At 43.8% G+C, this 16,193-nt stretch overlaps 1 protein-coding gene across 3 annotated transcripts in view; it reads right to left on the bottom strand.

Annotated features, from left to right (window-relative positions):
• The window catches only part of LOC724333 (beta-1-syntrophin), a 336,725-nt gene that overhangs the window by 6,284 nt on the left and 314,248 nt on the right, over positions 1 to 16,193 (bottom strand). For all 3 annotated transcript variants that reach the window (XM_006564488.3, XM_001120154.5, XM_006564489.3), the window contains exon 6: positions 107 to 330. In XM_006564488.3, coding sequence (XP_006564551.1) covers positions 107 to 330 — 224 coding nt within the window. The remainder of the gene's footprint in view (positions 1 to 106; positions 331 to 16,193) is intronic.

Below are 16,193 nucleotides of genomic sequence, written 5' to 3' on the forward strand. Positions count from 1 at the left end.
CTTACGATAGAACAATTCTTTTACAGAGAAAGCTTCGTTTAAAGTTTTCGAAGATAAATTTTCGACAGAATTTTTCGAAAGAATTTCGTTGAAAAAATATACTCACGAACGGTGTACTCGCGTAACGAATGAGCGGCCGCGTGGCAGCCTTGAACGATCGCCCTGGCCCAGGCGGCCAGGTCCCTCCTCGTCTCGGCGCGCAGATGATGCGTCACCACACCGTCCATCGTGCCCACCCTCACCGCGAAAGTCGCCGCGTGTTGCATCGCTCCGCCGCCGCCGCCTCCGCTGCCACCTGCCTCGTTCTGCCTCGCCGGGGACGATACCAATCTGCCAACAATTCAACAGAGATATCGTTTGGATAGAGATATAGAAAGTCTCACTTCTTCCTTCTTTCTTCCTCGCTGTAAGTGAACTGTACTGTTAACGTAATGTAATTTGCATTTGCAGAGTTTCACTTAGAATTCGCGCGCATTATACGCGTTAAATGTTAACAATTATCGGGCGAGAGAGAGGATCTGTTGTTGTTCTTCGTTTCTCATTGTGTTGCGTTCGTCTCAAGACGACAAGTTCCGCAAGGAAATTTCCCCCCTTTTCTTTCTTCCCAGTTTCGTTATTGCTCGAACGCCATTTACACATCGGGACAACGATTCTCTATCACGTTCGAGGAACGCGAAATACGAAATATAATGGTGGCTCTTTGTTTAAGAGACAAGAGAAGCAATTGAGTTCCCTTTTATTTAAGAAAGGAAGCGGAAAGTGATCAAAGAGGCAGGCAAAGGTAGAAAGGCAGTGGAGGGGAGGAAATTTTCATCATTGGCGTTGCAATTTTAAAATCGTCCCTCTCTTGAGAGAGAGAGAGAGAGAGAGAGAGAGATCGAAGTTGAACTCTTAGCAAAAGAAAAAGAAAGAAAGAAATTTTCTTTTTTCACGCGAACACGTATTATTCGGCGGGACGTGAACTGCCTTCCGAGGGTGAATTACCTCGTGCGATCCACCACCGTACACCCCCTCCCTCCCCCTACATCGTAAAAATCGCTCGCGGCTTTATTGCGCGTGGCACGGAGCCGACTGACACCCGAGAGGCCCTCTTCATCCCCTCCCCCTCCCTCCTCGCGCCGCAATCTGTCCGCTGACGAATGGTCCTGACGTACGCGGCCGTTCCCGTTCGTTGGATTTATAGATTTTTCGGGAAGAGGACGTTGGAAAAAATGCCGAGCAAAATGGCTCCGCGACGGGGGAAGGGAATTAGACGGTAGTGGCGCAATTACGGAACAAAAAGAAATCTTTTCAAAGAATTCTCATTAGAATTACGTTTCTCTCCACCAAAAAATTATTTCTATATTTCAAATACGATCTCAGAATTGTTCCAATTACTTTCGTTAAATCACTTATCCGTTTATTCCTAACTTCGAAGATAGAATCGAAATTTCAATTATCCCAATTTGGAAATTTTCGCATTCGGGAATCAGAAAATTCAGATTCACCCATCCACTTATCCTGCGCTCGACAAAAACAACAACAACAAAGAAGAATCCCAATTGGCCTAATTTCTTGCCATCTCCCCCCACTATCAGCTTCCATCTTTCGCGCCAAAGGATTGCATTCGGCTCACACACCGCCGGAAGTACAGATATTATTCCCGTTCACCCGTTACGCGCGAGGTGCGCGGTTCGAATAACGTATGAGCTCTCTCCGGGCCGCGGATTTTCAACCACGAAACGTTCCCCCACTTCGACGCGTTTGCGAAAGTTTCCGCGGCCGGAATTACGTCCGCCGAGGACGGCGGCGCCGTTTTACGATATCGCTGTGCATCGATGCTGCTGGGGAACGCGGGGTTGGAATAATAACGAGGGCCGTCGTTTCGATTCGTGATCCTGCCGGCTTTCCGCCGATCGATCCGCCCCCCCGCGATAATGGAACGAAGAGAGGGAGGGTGTTTTCGGGCGACGGTGTTGTTTCAGTTGCTCGCTTCCGTGTCTCGATTTTTTTCTTCTTACCGGAATTTGCAACGCGTTGTATTAATTATAATAAATGAATAATTGTCTCGATGACAGGAGGGGGGGACAGGGATGACAGGGATGATAGGGGAGGGAGGTATTACGAACGCATTTAATTGGTTTATGTTCTTTGTTACCATTGTTTCGCGATACCGTAATCTAAGAGGATGTTATTTTACAACGTATATATGCATAGGGTTATTATAAATAAAAGGGGAGGGGGAAATTAGTAGCCAGATCGACGCTTACGCTTCGAGTTTTAATTAATTGTTACGTAATTCGCCTCGCTCCCTTAAACCTCCCCTCCCTCTGGGAGGGAGCTCGGTTAATTAAATATAACCGGGTAAAGAAAAAAGAGAGAAAGAGAAATATTCAATTTCGCGAGAAAGAAGCGTTAAAAAAGAAAAAAGAACGGAAAACGATTGTTATTTTTCGAGCGATCTTAAGACGAGGAGCGATCTTGCTCCTTTTGGACCAAGGTTATTCGGATTGTTCGACCAACGTTATTAAAACCGATCGTGAGAGAATACTCGAAACGAGGAATGCTCGAGAGGAATCGTCCGAATAATTAAACGACTGGGCGGGAGAGGAAGAGGAGCAAAAAGACTGCATGGGGATGAGAAGAAATGGGGGAGAAGAGGTGGGATGGAGCGATTGGGATCTTCGAACCACCGCGATAATCGAGTGTCAACGAACGAAAGAACGGAAGAAGCGGCAGGAGAATGGAGGAGAGCTGAAGAGGAGGGGCGAAGGAGTTGGCGGAGTCAAGAAGGGGTCAGGAAGGGTGGGTGAGAGGGGGGTGGGGACGGGAGGGGTTGAAAGGAAAAGCAGTGGACGGTAAATAAAGGCGTTAAACGAGAATGGATGTCCGTCCAAGGCCCGTAATCCCGGCCAAAAAGGCTTGGCGGTGGTAGTGGGGGAGGGAGGAGGGGGTAAACTTTCTTACCCCTGCTCAAAAAGGGGAAGAAGTGTTTCGGTCGTAGCCGAATCACTTCCGGTTTGTCTCGCAGTAAAACTTGCTTAAGTCGGTCATTTCGTACCTTGGTGAGCCCGATCTTGGCGGACCTCCTCGACCGGAAATAGCTTTTCGCTGCTTCACTTTTCACCTCCCTTCTCTCTCTTTATCTCGTATCTTCCTTCCACCTCTCGTCTCGCTTCGTTTTTTCGAGCCAGGATTCGGTTAAAACTGGACTCGAAACAGTATCGGCTACCACCGTTCTTCGAAGAAACTTTGGGGAGAAGTCGAATTCTTCCCTCGCCTCGTGGCGAAGCGAACGTTATCTTGAGATTAGATTCAATTAAGAGATACATGGATGGAGACGGATTTTAACTGATGGAATGAAAACGTTGATTTGAGAGGCTTCCGTGTTGATGGAATTAATCCTTTATCAAACAGTTCAGCTAACTTAAATTCATTCCATTCGTTATTCGTAAGAAACCTTAATAATTTTTCGAAGAGGGAGAGATATAATTTAGTTAAAAAAAAAAAAGAAAAATACAATAATCCGTTAAAAGAAAAGAAGTCTCGTATAATGATTATATTAGGGGGAGGAAAATTGTCAATAAAATCGTGTATTCTGGTGAAAATTCAAACGAAAGCAGGATCGGCTATCGTTCGGATTCTCCTACTGGTTGACACGTTTAAGCCGGATTAAAATTTTATGCGGCAACGGGCCCGGTCCCTTGGATCTTGTTTAAAAATGAAAAAACGCTCGAACACGCGTGCATGTTTAATAAGAGCGCGGGCTAACGTCCGGGTGAAGTGGTGAAAAATTCACGAGCCAGACCGCACACCATCGGTCTTTACTTCGGGAACCTCTGTTGCCGATCATCTACCCCCCGTTTCCTTCTCTTTTATTTAGGCTACATTCGCTAAAACATGGAAAATGTCGCAAGAGAGTTGCACAGAATCGTGTCCAAGTCTTTGATGGACTTTTACGACGAAGAAAATTGCGGTGTAAAACTATCAAGGACCCTTTAATCTTTTTAACGCTTTACAATTTACGATCGAATGAATTGGATAGATTGCGCGAAAAACGTACGAAATAAAGGAATTATCTAGAATTAAAGTTATTTAAAAAGATCTCGTGTTATTAATTCGTCGAGGGGACGGTTTTATCGTATAAATTTCAACGTAGAGAATTCTAGTGTATTATATACTAGGAGTTGACGGATGTGTGTACAAGAATTGATAAAAAGATTGATGTATTACCGTGCCAAGAGTTTGATAGTACACGGGAAAGAGAATATTTACTTTTCGCCCGGGCATCGAGTTTTCTGGAAATAGATCGTTCGTTCTTTCCTTCGTCGATTTTTAACAACGTTGTTAAACCAACGGTTTGGTTAATAAACGGAGTCTAAAAACGTTGTCCAAAAATTCTGCATACTGATAGAAAGAAATCACAATATAGTATAACGAACGAGAAATATTGCGCGTAAATAAAAGCGTTAAAGTTGTATAATTAAGAAAATTTCCGAGAAGAAAACGTATTCCCTGATCTTTTTATTCAACGACAAAGAGACGCGCGTCATACGATCCGCGTAAAAACAGGAGCGGAAAAAGAAGTCGAAAAATACTAAATAAAAAGAAAAGAAGAAAATAAAAAAACGATAGAAAAAAAAAGATTCTCCAGAAAGAGAAAAAACTTCCGAGTTCGATAACGAACGAGATCCGGAAACTACGTAAAATCCAATCTTCTCCTCTGCGAAGAGAGAAAGAGAGAAAAGAAAAAAATTTAACCCGAGCTAAAAGGAAGAAATAATCGGTTGCGGTTAGTCGCGCAAACAAAGAGTTACATGGTGGAAAAGGGGGCGTGGAGGAAAATAGGCTTCGAAAGGAAAAAGAGGGGAGAAGGAGAGCGACAGAGCGTTCGTTCGGTTTCCAAGGAAATCTCTGTACGCGCGATTCTTTCCTCCTCCCCCTCCTGTTCCGGAGAAAAATTTCACCGTTAAAAATGGACCACGGCAAATTCAGTTTCATAGTGGTGCTCGCGCGCGCGCGTAACGTTGTTAACATCGTAATTGGCCGCGGCATCGTGCATCGTTGGATCGTATCACGTGTAACAAGTTGCTCAACGGTTGATAAGCGCGAAATAAAGTTTCGCACGCTTGATATAAAACGGGGGAAGCGAGGAGGAGGAGGAGGAGGAGGGCCCCTTTCGAACAAAAAAACCGCGTCACGGGCATTCCAACGGAAATGATGAACGCGTTCGTAATTCCATTGCATCCGGTGTAGTAGCGGCCTCCGTATGCCCTCGAGTTAATCAGGCCGGGTTATTAACGATAAAATGCCCGGTAAATCGTATCCGACAACGCTTTTTTTCCTCCCCCCCCCCTTCTTTTTTTCTGTCCCCGTTATTGTCCCCGGAGCAAGCGCAAGCGTATTAATATTTTTTTTTTAGACGAGTTGACCGCCGCTTTTTGAAACAAATTTGAAACGCGGCTATAAGTTGGTATAATTTAGTTGTTGAAACAACCCCTCTTGTTTAACTCTACTCACTGGATGCGGCCAGTGGTGTTGAATAAAAGTGCGCTTCGCCCGGCCAAGTTTGAAACTCGCGCGTTAATAACGATAACTCTGCGTTATCGACTGTGCACTGTTCTCGCCTTCGAGGTGACTTTTTTTTTTTTTTTTTAATTGACAAAATTACCATCCACGCAAGACTATAATAATTGATAAATGCACGAATTTTCCTATTGAAATAATCGTAGATGGTTGTTAATTATAATTGCATATAATTATATATAGGAAAGTTGGTGTTGGAGTTGGTAATTAAAGTTAGATTTTACGAGCGGTTGTTGCGCAATCGATCGGAGTGAAGGTAAAGAAAGAAGGAAGAGAATGGAGAGAATAGGAGAAGAAAATGAGCGAGGGAGAAGGATTATTCCCGAGGCAAAGATTCTGAACGGAAACCACCGTTCTCGGATCGCACGTGCGATAAGAAACTGTCGACGACACGTTTGATAATTAATGCCCACCCCAGGGGTTTAATTGATCCGATTCGCCGTTCGATTATCGAAATCCCATCCTTCGAATCCTCCATTGCCGGTAATAACTTTCCACCTGTGCTTCTTATTCCTTATTCTTGCTCTTTCTCTCTCTCTCTCTCAATTTTCAATTCCATCCCCCTCGTCCTCGTTGCTCTCTTATTTACCAGCATCGCTCTCCGTCTCTTCCATATTTTCCATCCCAGTATTTCTTTTTATATCCATGAAGTCAGCCACCCGAGTGGAAATGTTTTTCCATCCCTTTCTCTTTTTCTCATTATTTCCCACGAAATAATTCAAATCGAAATTTAATTTCTCCCTCCTCCCCCAACTTTTCCGTTGTAAAATCTCTGAAAGCGTAATTGAATAAAAATAAAATGTAAAATGGTGATGTTATATAGAAGAAAGTTAAAAAAATATATACATATATATTTCGATTAAGAAGAAGAAGAAGAAGAAGAAGAAAATCGGAAGTAACGAAGAGCAATCTCCTTCTTCTTCTCGTTCTCCATTCGAATATTTCGGATTATAGTTCCTTTTTTCCTCTTTCCTCCCTCCCCTCCCCATTTTCATAACATCGTTTCAAAGACGCAGCTGTGGAGCCTCGAGACAAAGAAACGACCGAATTAACCCTCCCCGCTCGCAATGAAAATCCAATTTCGTTTGAACTCGGTCCTTCGAACGCGGCCAAGTCTCCGCGTTTATGTCACGGTTAACTTCCCGCTGCGACAAATAAATGGGCCGGTCTTTCTCTCTCCTCCTCGAGACGAAGAAGAAACGCGGATGGTACCGAGCGGAAAAGTGGCTGAATTAAACGTTAACTCGACCGTCAGTCTCTCTTTTTCTCTCTTTCTTCTTTGTCTCATCTCCTATCCTTTATGAAATCTTGGCGTCAACCGTTGCAATACCCGAGAATTCTAATTCTTACTCTCGTCTCATCCTCCTTTTCCTCTGTGATTGAAACTGTGTTTTCGTTTTCATATATTCATATATATATATATATATATATATTTCGTGCAATCGTTCGAGAGCAAAGCATGGTGTATTTAAATCAATAATCGTGTTTGGAATATATTTGAATCACAGAAGCGAGAATGCAGTTTGAAATCTGATGAAAATGAGTTGTACAATATCCTAAGTTTACCTCTTAACGCTTATTGTACAACCGCCTACGCTGTTCCCACGAATTATCCCGTTTATTTATTATTTTCGGTTATTGTTTATTCGCGCCACGAAGTTTCTCTCACACACGAATGTATTCAATTCATTCGGTGGTGGATACATGCTCGAATAAATATCGTTCGATACAAATATTATTATACGATTGCATACATATATATACATATTTTCTTCCCTTCTCGTTTCATTTTCTTATTTTCGAATAATTCGCGGGTGGATCTGGACGCGAAATTTATAAATACGCGAAATTGCGAGTTAAGGGAATACAATTACGTCGTCCAGTTTACATACAACGCGCGTTCGTACGTATATTTGGCAAAGATTTTCGGCCGACGTGTCCGCGCAAATTTAATCGTGGCCGATATGAGGGATGGAACGGCGTGGCGCGGATTCCAAGTAGAAATTAAGCGGAAAACGGGGAGCGGGAGCGTGCCAAGATTCTTAAAGCGGAAAGAGAAAAAAGGAAATTTTAATCACGGATTAAATAAATATCACGGAGGAGAGGAAAGAAAGGAACGGACGAGTCGTTGAAATGGAAATATGAATACAGAACTTCCTCCCTCTCTCTTTTTCTCTCTTTCGATTCTCTCTCTCTCTCTCTCGAGGAGAGAGATTCGACTCGAGAAAGAAGACAGTATCCCCGAGAGAGGAGAGACGAGATTTCGTTCGGTTGGCGAGAATGAAAAATCGAAGATGGGGGGAAAGGGAGAGGAAAGGGGGAGGAGATAAGAATTACGAAGGATTCATCGTTCACAATCACGTGAAAGGTTACGTCGAGGCTTCATCCAATTACGTGGACCGGATTTTAAGCTGTTGGATCTGCCGTTTCAGCACCGATTCTATAAATTACGAACTCGTGGAAATATTTCAAACCGGTAGGAAGAGGAGGGAGGGGACACGTTTCTTGCGGCCAGAAGGAGGAAGAGAAGAAGATCGGGGCCGCGCCAGTTTCCTTTCCGGAAAGGTGAAGCCGGAAAAAGGGTTGGAGGGGGACACACGCGAGGAAAGGGTGAAGGCGAAAGGAGGAGGAGAGAATGGAAAATCCGCAAATGGAACGAAACTCTCCTCCTCCTCCTCCTCCTCTTCTCTTGCCACACTTGGACGGTTACTTCCCTTTATTGAAAGAAAAAAGGGAAAGAGAGCGAGGGGAAAGAAGGATGTGTCGAATGCAATTTCACAGGGACGACGTCTGCGAGGATGCTTGTTGTTTTCCACGTGGCTGTGTGCTCTCCTTGTTGCTTCCATTCCATAAAGAGACAATCTTTGTTGCTGGCGCGAGAGGGTAATAACGTTACGATTTCGTGAGTTTTATTCGTAATTTCGGATCCTTCTTTCCTCTCTCTCTCTTTTCCTCCCCCACCGATTTACTGCCGGATATTGGCATTTTCCCGAGTAACCGAATTTGGATTTCATCCCGGACCAGAATCTCGCCGGATTTTCGCGATCTCTGAAATATCCCATATCGGATACAATGAGAATTTTATTGAAAACGCGTTATTTACAACGGTTTGTCGAAAATATCTTACGATGCTCGATCCACGTTTTGAACGGATTACTTTATCGTACTGTTTGTTTGTAAAAATTATTTCACTTATCTTATCCGGAATTAAAAATTTTTCATCGCGGCGTTATGAAAATTTCGTCTTTCGTGCGAGTAGATATCCCGAAAAGATTGAAGATTTCGCGCGTCAAATTTATCGCGGGACAGGGGAAATTAATAAAGATCGCAATGGGTGTACGTCTTTTCCTTTTTTTTTTTTTTTTTTTTCCTCCCCATATCGAAGCGTGGATATTCGGGCAGCCGTCTGGAGCGCAAATTTGCGCGATTTGTTGTTTCATAAATCTGTACTCTGGTCGTGGCAATAGCGGGGGACAACGAGACACCGGCCAACAACAGTAACGAGAAAAGTGACAGCGGTTCGAAAACTGCTGTTGAGCCGGCATTAATCCGAATTGATGACCGTGGCTCGTGTCGACCGACTGATAATAAATAAACGCGAATGGCGTGAACGCAAAAAGAGCGCGTACGCCGAGTGTAAAAAAAAAAAAAAGAAAAAAAAAGGAAAAAGTAAATTTCTCGCGGAAAAAGCGACGCCGATATTACCAACCTGTGGATACGCGATACTCGAAAACGATGAGCCTCTTAAAAGGTGATAGGCCGCTCGAATTTTGAACGCAGCTCATCGAGTTTGAATAAATTTCTACCTCCGCGAAAATTGAATTCTTCTTCCCTAAGACTTGTATTCTGATCCTTGAACGCGTTTCATTTTTTGAAAAAGAAGGGAATACTTTAGGTGGTGAATCTAGATTGGTCAAAACAAGTTGGAAGAAACTCGAAGAATCTTGGTTAAATAATTTTCTCTTGTAACTTCTCTTTGGATGACACGAGAATTCCGAGATTCCTCTTCGGTTTGCCACGAATTCCTTCCTGGATTTGCGTTTATATTAACAAGAAATTCCAAAAATTTTCGAATTTCCACGAAATCCATCACGAAATGGTGAGAGATTCTTCCTCGAAGAGGAGGCAGGATCGATGCAACGAAGGATTCGTAAAACTCTCGATCGAAAAATCTCTCCGTCCTTAATTAATCTCGCTCTCGAAACGTCTCGTCGAGACTCACTTTCCATGCACTTGGCTCCCTTAGCAAATCTTGGCTGGAAGGCTTGTTTTTCCTAATTTGGAAGAGTCTCGCGAATCGTGGGAGGGGTTAAGCCAGTTCCAGGAAGGGGGGGGGGATGAAGGAAGAAACTTTATCGTCACCGTAACTCTTCCTCCCGGCAGACAAATTACTTCTTCGCCGAACTTATCTACCCGCAATTTTTACCTTCCTTTCGATTTTACCTTTCGCGTTTTTCCCTTCCCCTTCAACGATCCATCCACCCCCTCCCCTCCATTGAAAGTCGATAAGGGACTTTTTTGGGCCGCGTGCAGATCAACCCTGTTCACGGTTGACGCGCGTTAATATCGTCGGGGATAGCGGAGAAGCTCCCGCCCTAATCCGTCAAATCCGAAAAGCCTCGCGAAATAAATGTCTGCCGCGGCGATATCGGTGGTCTGGGACACGGTCGGTCGGTCGATCACCACTATCCTGGGACCTGATTTTAAATATGGCTCGCCACCATCGAGTCGTGTCGAGTCGAATCGAGTCGAATCTGGTGCGAGACTGGTATCGCTTCGAAAAAAAAAAAAAAAAGGAAAGAAAAAAGCCCGATATTTTCCTTTCGGCGGCTTGAATTTTCACAATGGGATGAATTTTACCGATTAACTCTCACCCCGAATCCGCATGGATGGAGTTGAAGGAGTAGAGGAGATAGTCCAACGAAAACGAAATTTAATTTTTAGTTATGGGAGGAGAAAGTATTCTATAATAGATTATCGGGATATTTAAATTTAGATTTGATGACTTGGATTTGATCTTTCTTTTCGGATTCAAATAGTGCAAAAGAATAAATAAATCCAAAGTAATGCACATTCCCTCGTATCGTTAAACAATTTCAGCTCGCATCAATCAGCATTCTGTGAAATCATAAATCGTACACGGCTGCTACGGGATACAATAATAAAACGTAGCGATCGAATAAACGAAGAACGGAAAAGCTGGCCGCCGATAAATCGCGTTTAGCGTCGGTTTTTCAAGTCGAGTTGAAAGTATAGAGCGCGGGATATATCCGAATGGGGTCGACTCGTAATGTTTCGACGTTCGTCGTTTACCTAGCTGTATGAACATCACGGGTGAGAAACGATCGAAGCGAGGAGGGGGTATATCGGAGGGAAATGTTCTTCTTCTTTCGGTCAGAAGTTGCTTCTTCTTATTCCCATCGGGGGATAAAGTTGGAGGAACAAACGAGCGGCGGCGGCGGCGGCAAGATATCGCGCGAAGATAACCGCGTTTAAGTGGCCGTTTTTTATCATCACGTTGCCTCGCGTTGAATATGTATATTTCGATTTTTTCCCTCTTCTTCTCCCCTTTCAACTCCCTTCAACTTTCCACCGTCCAAAAAACAAACCACCGACCCGTTAATCATTCCCCCTCCCAAAAAAAAAAAGGAAAGGAAAAATTGGCGAGAAAAAGTTTAACCTAAAAATTGTACAAAAATCGCCACGATCCAAGAGAGCGTAGAGATGAATAATGCAACGTCCAAGTTTGGCACGTGGGACCACTACTCCTTCTCCTTTCTCAGTGTGCGCAGTGGCGCGACGATATTTCCACGGCTGGGGGAGGGATGAAGGGTGAGGAGGATGATTGTTCGCTCGGAAACGAGTCGAAAATTACTGCGAAGTGAGCCGTCGTCGCACTGAGGACGTCACATCCACCACTCGCTTCTAATGCCACGAAATTCCCATATCTCGGGCTGACGTACACCTTGGCGCGGCCTTTTCCTCGCTTCTTTCATCCTCTCTTTCTCTCTCTCTCTCTCTCTCTCTCTCTCTCTCTCTCGAAACCAGGGAGGACAAGCTTCTTACATAAATCACGAGCGTTTAACGCGAGATTCGAGAGAGGAAGGACTGGAGTCAGAGTCTGAGTCCGTGATGGAACGCGGCGAATCTTGAGAGATGTGTACTCTACCGTGCTATATTTTAGGGGATGAAACGGGAGAGGGGAGGGAGAGATAGCGGGACGGCGGCACCCGTATCCCGCGTGTGGCGAGGTGGAAATTTTGCTTGCCGGACTGCGAACGAAAGCTTGTGGAATCGAGTGGTGGATTAATAAAAGGGGTAAAATCTCGGTTTTAGCTCGATAAGCAATTTTAAAACGCGACTTTGCGACGATTGGAAGGGTCGATTTTCAATCAAGTTCCCTAGGATTTAGACCTCCTCCTCCTCTTTCGCTCGCTAGTTCAAAGGGTTGAAAAGGCACGACAGGGAGGCGCGCGTGTTTGCCTCTGCTTTCTCGTATTTCCTCTCCTACTTCACTCGCCGCGGTTTAACCCAGATGTGAGAGCGATTCGCTAATCTTGATTTCGAAGAAAAGTTGGGAAATTGAATTACGAAGGAAGAAAATTCAAATATCATATTTGATAAAAACGAATTTTTATCGCGATGAAAAATGTTTATATATTACTGTATGCAAATATTGCTCGTTGTAATCATAGACAAAAAAGGCAAAAAAAGGGTCTTAATTTTTCTACGAAAGAGGAGATGTTTCGAGATCGAAAGAAATCACGCGCGAAGCCGGGAAACCTCGTCAGAGGTTTGTTTGACGAGGGTTTAACTCCGACGATTAATCACTCGGTATTAATTAACCAAGGCGATCGGGTGGTGGTGGTGCCGCCCCCACCGTACGTTGGAACGTTTCCAACACGAATTCACCCTTCCTCTCCGAGGGATCGCTCGAGATCGCTACTTTCCACCCGCAAGGTCACAGTCTTTAACTTTTACCAACGATTCGAGCCCGTTAATTACCGTCACCCCTTTCCGATTAATCAAAGCGTTGCGTTTAAATACCTTCGATTACGGGTATCGAGTATCGACGATTGTATCGGCGAAAAAGTTACGAGCAGATACAAGCAACACCGAGAAACAAAATCTCTAAAAGTTTAATTTTCCAATTACAATCGCTATTCGTTTCGGCTCTCCAAGAGTTAAAAATCCAATTTTCCCCCTTCTATATTTCTTTTCTTTCGTCACGATCGAGAACCAATGTCCCCGACGACGAAAAGCCAAAGATGACTTCTCGGTGGAAAGGTATCGTCGACGAAACTGTTCGTGGAAGAGGCGGCCGCCTGTACATCCAGGTATCCTCTCTCGGTTCGCTCCGCTATTATACCGAACAGTCGAATAATCTCACGTGTGCAATCCTTGGTAGGAGTTTCGTCGGTGCAAAGACCAAAGCTCCACCACTGCCCCGACTTTGGACAAGTCTGATTTAGAGATACCACCACCACCACCCCCGGCTCTTCGAGAGACTTGAAACTTCCCTGAGAGAATATTTCCTTGCGAGTATGGGAAATATGAATCATTTTCGTGGATAATTTTAATCGAGATTTCTTAAAGAAAATTTATCGCCGCCAATTAGAGGGGTGGGGGGGAAAGTTTCGCGACGAAAATTCCGCCCGAAATTCCCGCTCGACTGCTGGAGGGGGGAGAAGGAGGAGGAGGAGGAATCGAGCGAGGAATTGAATAATACCTGGGTAGGAAATTGGTGGAAATCGGTGATAAAGGAAATCGTTATTTAAACGATGGCGGGGCAACGAGGTTGCCCCCGGTAATTAATAACCGAACAAGTTGCCGCTTGCAACGGGGAGGAGGAGGGGTAATTTCGGCTGATTACTTTGGCAACGATTACTGTCGGGGGACTTTGCCCGCGTACGTGATTCTGAAGTTTCCGTGAGCGGCCTGCTAAATCGTTAATTACGATCAGCCCGATTAATCACTCTATTGCCGACGACGGCCGTTTAAACCGACACGCTCTGCAACGCGGTCAACGCACCAGATGTAAACAAGATCGTAAAGCGTGGGAGGAGAGGGGGAGAGAGGCATTTTTGAGATACTTTTATTTGTTCCGATGGATCAATATTTTTCGATTGACACGATTGTGGGAGAGGAAAGGAAAATGTAATTTCGTTTTCGTTTTCTACTCTTCCTTTTTCTTTCGTTGAGAGGTTAAATTTTGTTAATGGCGGCGGGTGACACGGATGTGAAGAAATGGGGAGAGATTTCGCGGAGAAATTAATTTTTTTGACGATTTTAATCAACATCTCCGTAACGTGGATTATATTTTTATTTTCTGGTCGCTTAAATTTTCCTAATGGGAGATAGATTTTTCTTTTCTCTTTCCATCTTTTGATTCGTCAGAGTGAAAGAAGAGATGTGATCCAATTAAGAAGGGATGAGTTTTCTCTTTATCAAATCTTGCTTTTTTATTCTTCTTAAAATTTAAGAATTCTAAAATAATTGTTAAAAAAATTTACGAAACGAAAGGGGGATAATGGGAGAATTCAGATCGATCTTGAGTCGAGTAAATAAATTCCCGACGCGATTGAAACTCGAGTCGAGCTCTTGATATTAATACACGCAAAATGTTTTTACGTAGATTTCAAAAAAAAAAAAAAAAAAGTAATAATGGATACAACTATCCGACGACGGAATCGAAAACGTATTTGATCGCTTACGAGTTCATTTTTTTTTTTTTTTTTTTTTTTGCTATCGTTTGACAACGCGTTATTACATTTTTACTTATTTTGCCCGGCCGTGTGTAAATCGAATCCAACATCGTAATCGATCCACGAGCACAAGAATCACGTTGGAAATCGGTCGATGCGTGATTTTTTCCCACGTTTTTTCTTCCCTTTTTTTTTTTTTTTTTTTTTTTTTTTTCGACCATTCGACGCGTTTCTACGCTCAAATTTGGAAACTCGATTCTTCTACTGTTTGTGTATCGCGTGACTCGATTACCATTGTTGTGATCGTCACTTAAAAGCTATACATATATATATGTATACGCACAACTGTATTACTCGACTGTTATCCTGTCAACGATTTTCACACGATCGCGATTATTTATTGTTCGATAAAGTACGTAGGAGAACAAATGTAAAATTCTTAAAAAAAAAAAAAAGCAAAATTTTAAACGATAGTTTTTTTTTTTTTATTAAATGAGATTTTATATTTTTGACTCGTAATCAGATTCAACTGACGAATCAAAGATTCTTCCTATTCCGGGAATAATGGAAAATTCCTTCCCAAAAACGGCAAAAGTTTCCCCCTCCCGATTTCTTTCTCCAATTTATTCTAAAATTCTAATTCTCCCCCCGTGGCAGCCCCACGATTTTCCCAAAAGTGGCGAGCGAATCTCTTTCCTGTGTTCCCTTCGATGTTAAACATCGAGGAGAGGGGGGTGAGAGGGGGATCGTTTCCACGCCGGCGTAGAATTAACCACACGTTCCTCCCTTGGCTCTGGTTGCATTAACTTTCCGGATCGCGACCACCCTCCAGCGAAATCCAATTCCGGGGAATGCGGTCATTTTCGCGTCTCTTTCCATCTCTGCCTCTATCTTACGTCGCCCTGGGTTACACGCCACCGCAACCGAACAAATGGAACCTGGTATTTCCTTCGAACATTATGATATAGTTGCTTTTCTCCTTTCCCCTCCCTTCAACTTTGCCCCGAGATGGGAAATGGGTTTCGCAAATTGTTGGAGATCAGCAGAATTTCGGGGAAAGTGAAAGGGATGATTGATCGATAAGCGAAATTGTGATCGAGTTTGTTGGGAAATTTTTGGAAAGAATTTTAATCTGGTTTAAATTAAAGAAGATTGTTGGCGGGATATTGAAAACAATCGATCAGAAAAAAGAATAGCGCATTACACGAAATTATATCTTCGAATTACAATAACAACAACGCCACGTAAAATTGCTCGAATAATTACATAAAAGTCGAAACAAACAAAGGATTACGATTCCAAGATGAGATATCTAGAAAAGAAGAGTCGATAATCCCCAAATACATTTACCAAATCCCGTTTCCAGGAATGAAAGGAAACACCTAACACACAATTTCCACGAATGAATGAAGCACTTTCTCGAAATCTCCAAATCCATCCGCGTCGAATCACTAAAGGAAACGCAATTCTCCTCCTTCGAAACAATGGCGCGTAGACTCACGATCCTATATCCCATATATTCATTCTACAGAACCGCGAAGATGTCACGTCGTGCAACACTCGCACGCACGCACGCGTGTACGCACAATACCCGTATGGAGGGAGAGAGAAGAGACGGAGAATTTGGCACGAATATCGCAGCCACGGGGCAGCCGAGATCCAGTCGATCGTGCGCGCGGAAGCGGGCGGCGGCCAACGCGACGGCATTCGTGTTCACCGGCGCAGCCGGGGGATTACCAATGAGGCACGTCGGATTACCGCAGTTAGCGGTATTCGTTAGACCACTATTTTAATTAAGACTATTATACGCGCGCTCAGCTATTCGTATCGCGGCTGTTACGTGCGCGGACCGTTAAAACGCGAGAGAGCACACCCGCGACACCGATTCGTTTCCATCCTATCGATCGCGATTATCGACGCGCC

This window comes from Apis mellifera, linkage group LG10 (genome assembly GCF_003254395.2).
Source record: "Apis mellifera strain DH4 linkage group LG10, Amel_HAv3.1, whole genome shotgun sequence".
NCBI classification, from domain to species: Eukaryota; Metazoa; Arthropoda; class Insecta; order Hymenoptera; family Apidae; genus Apis; species Apis mellifera.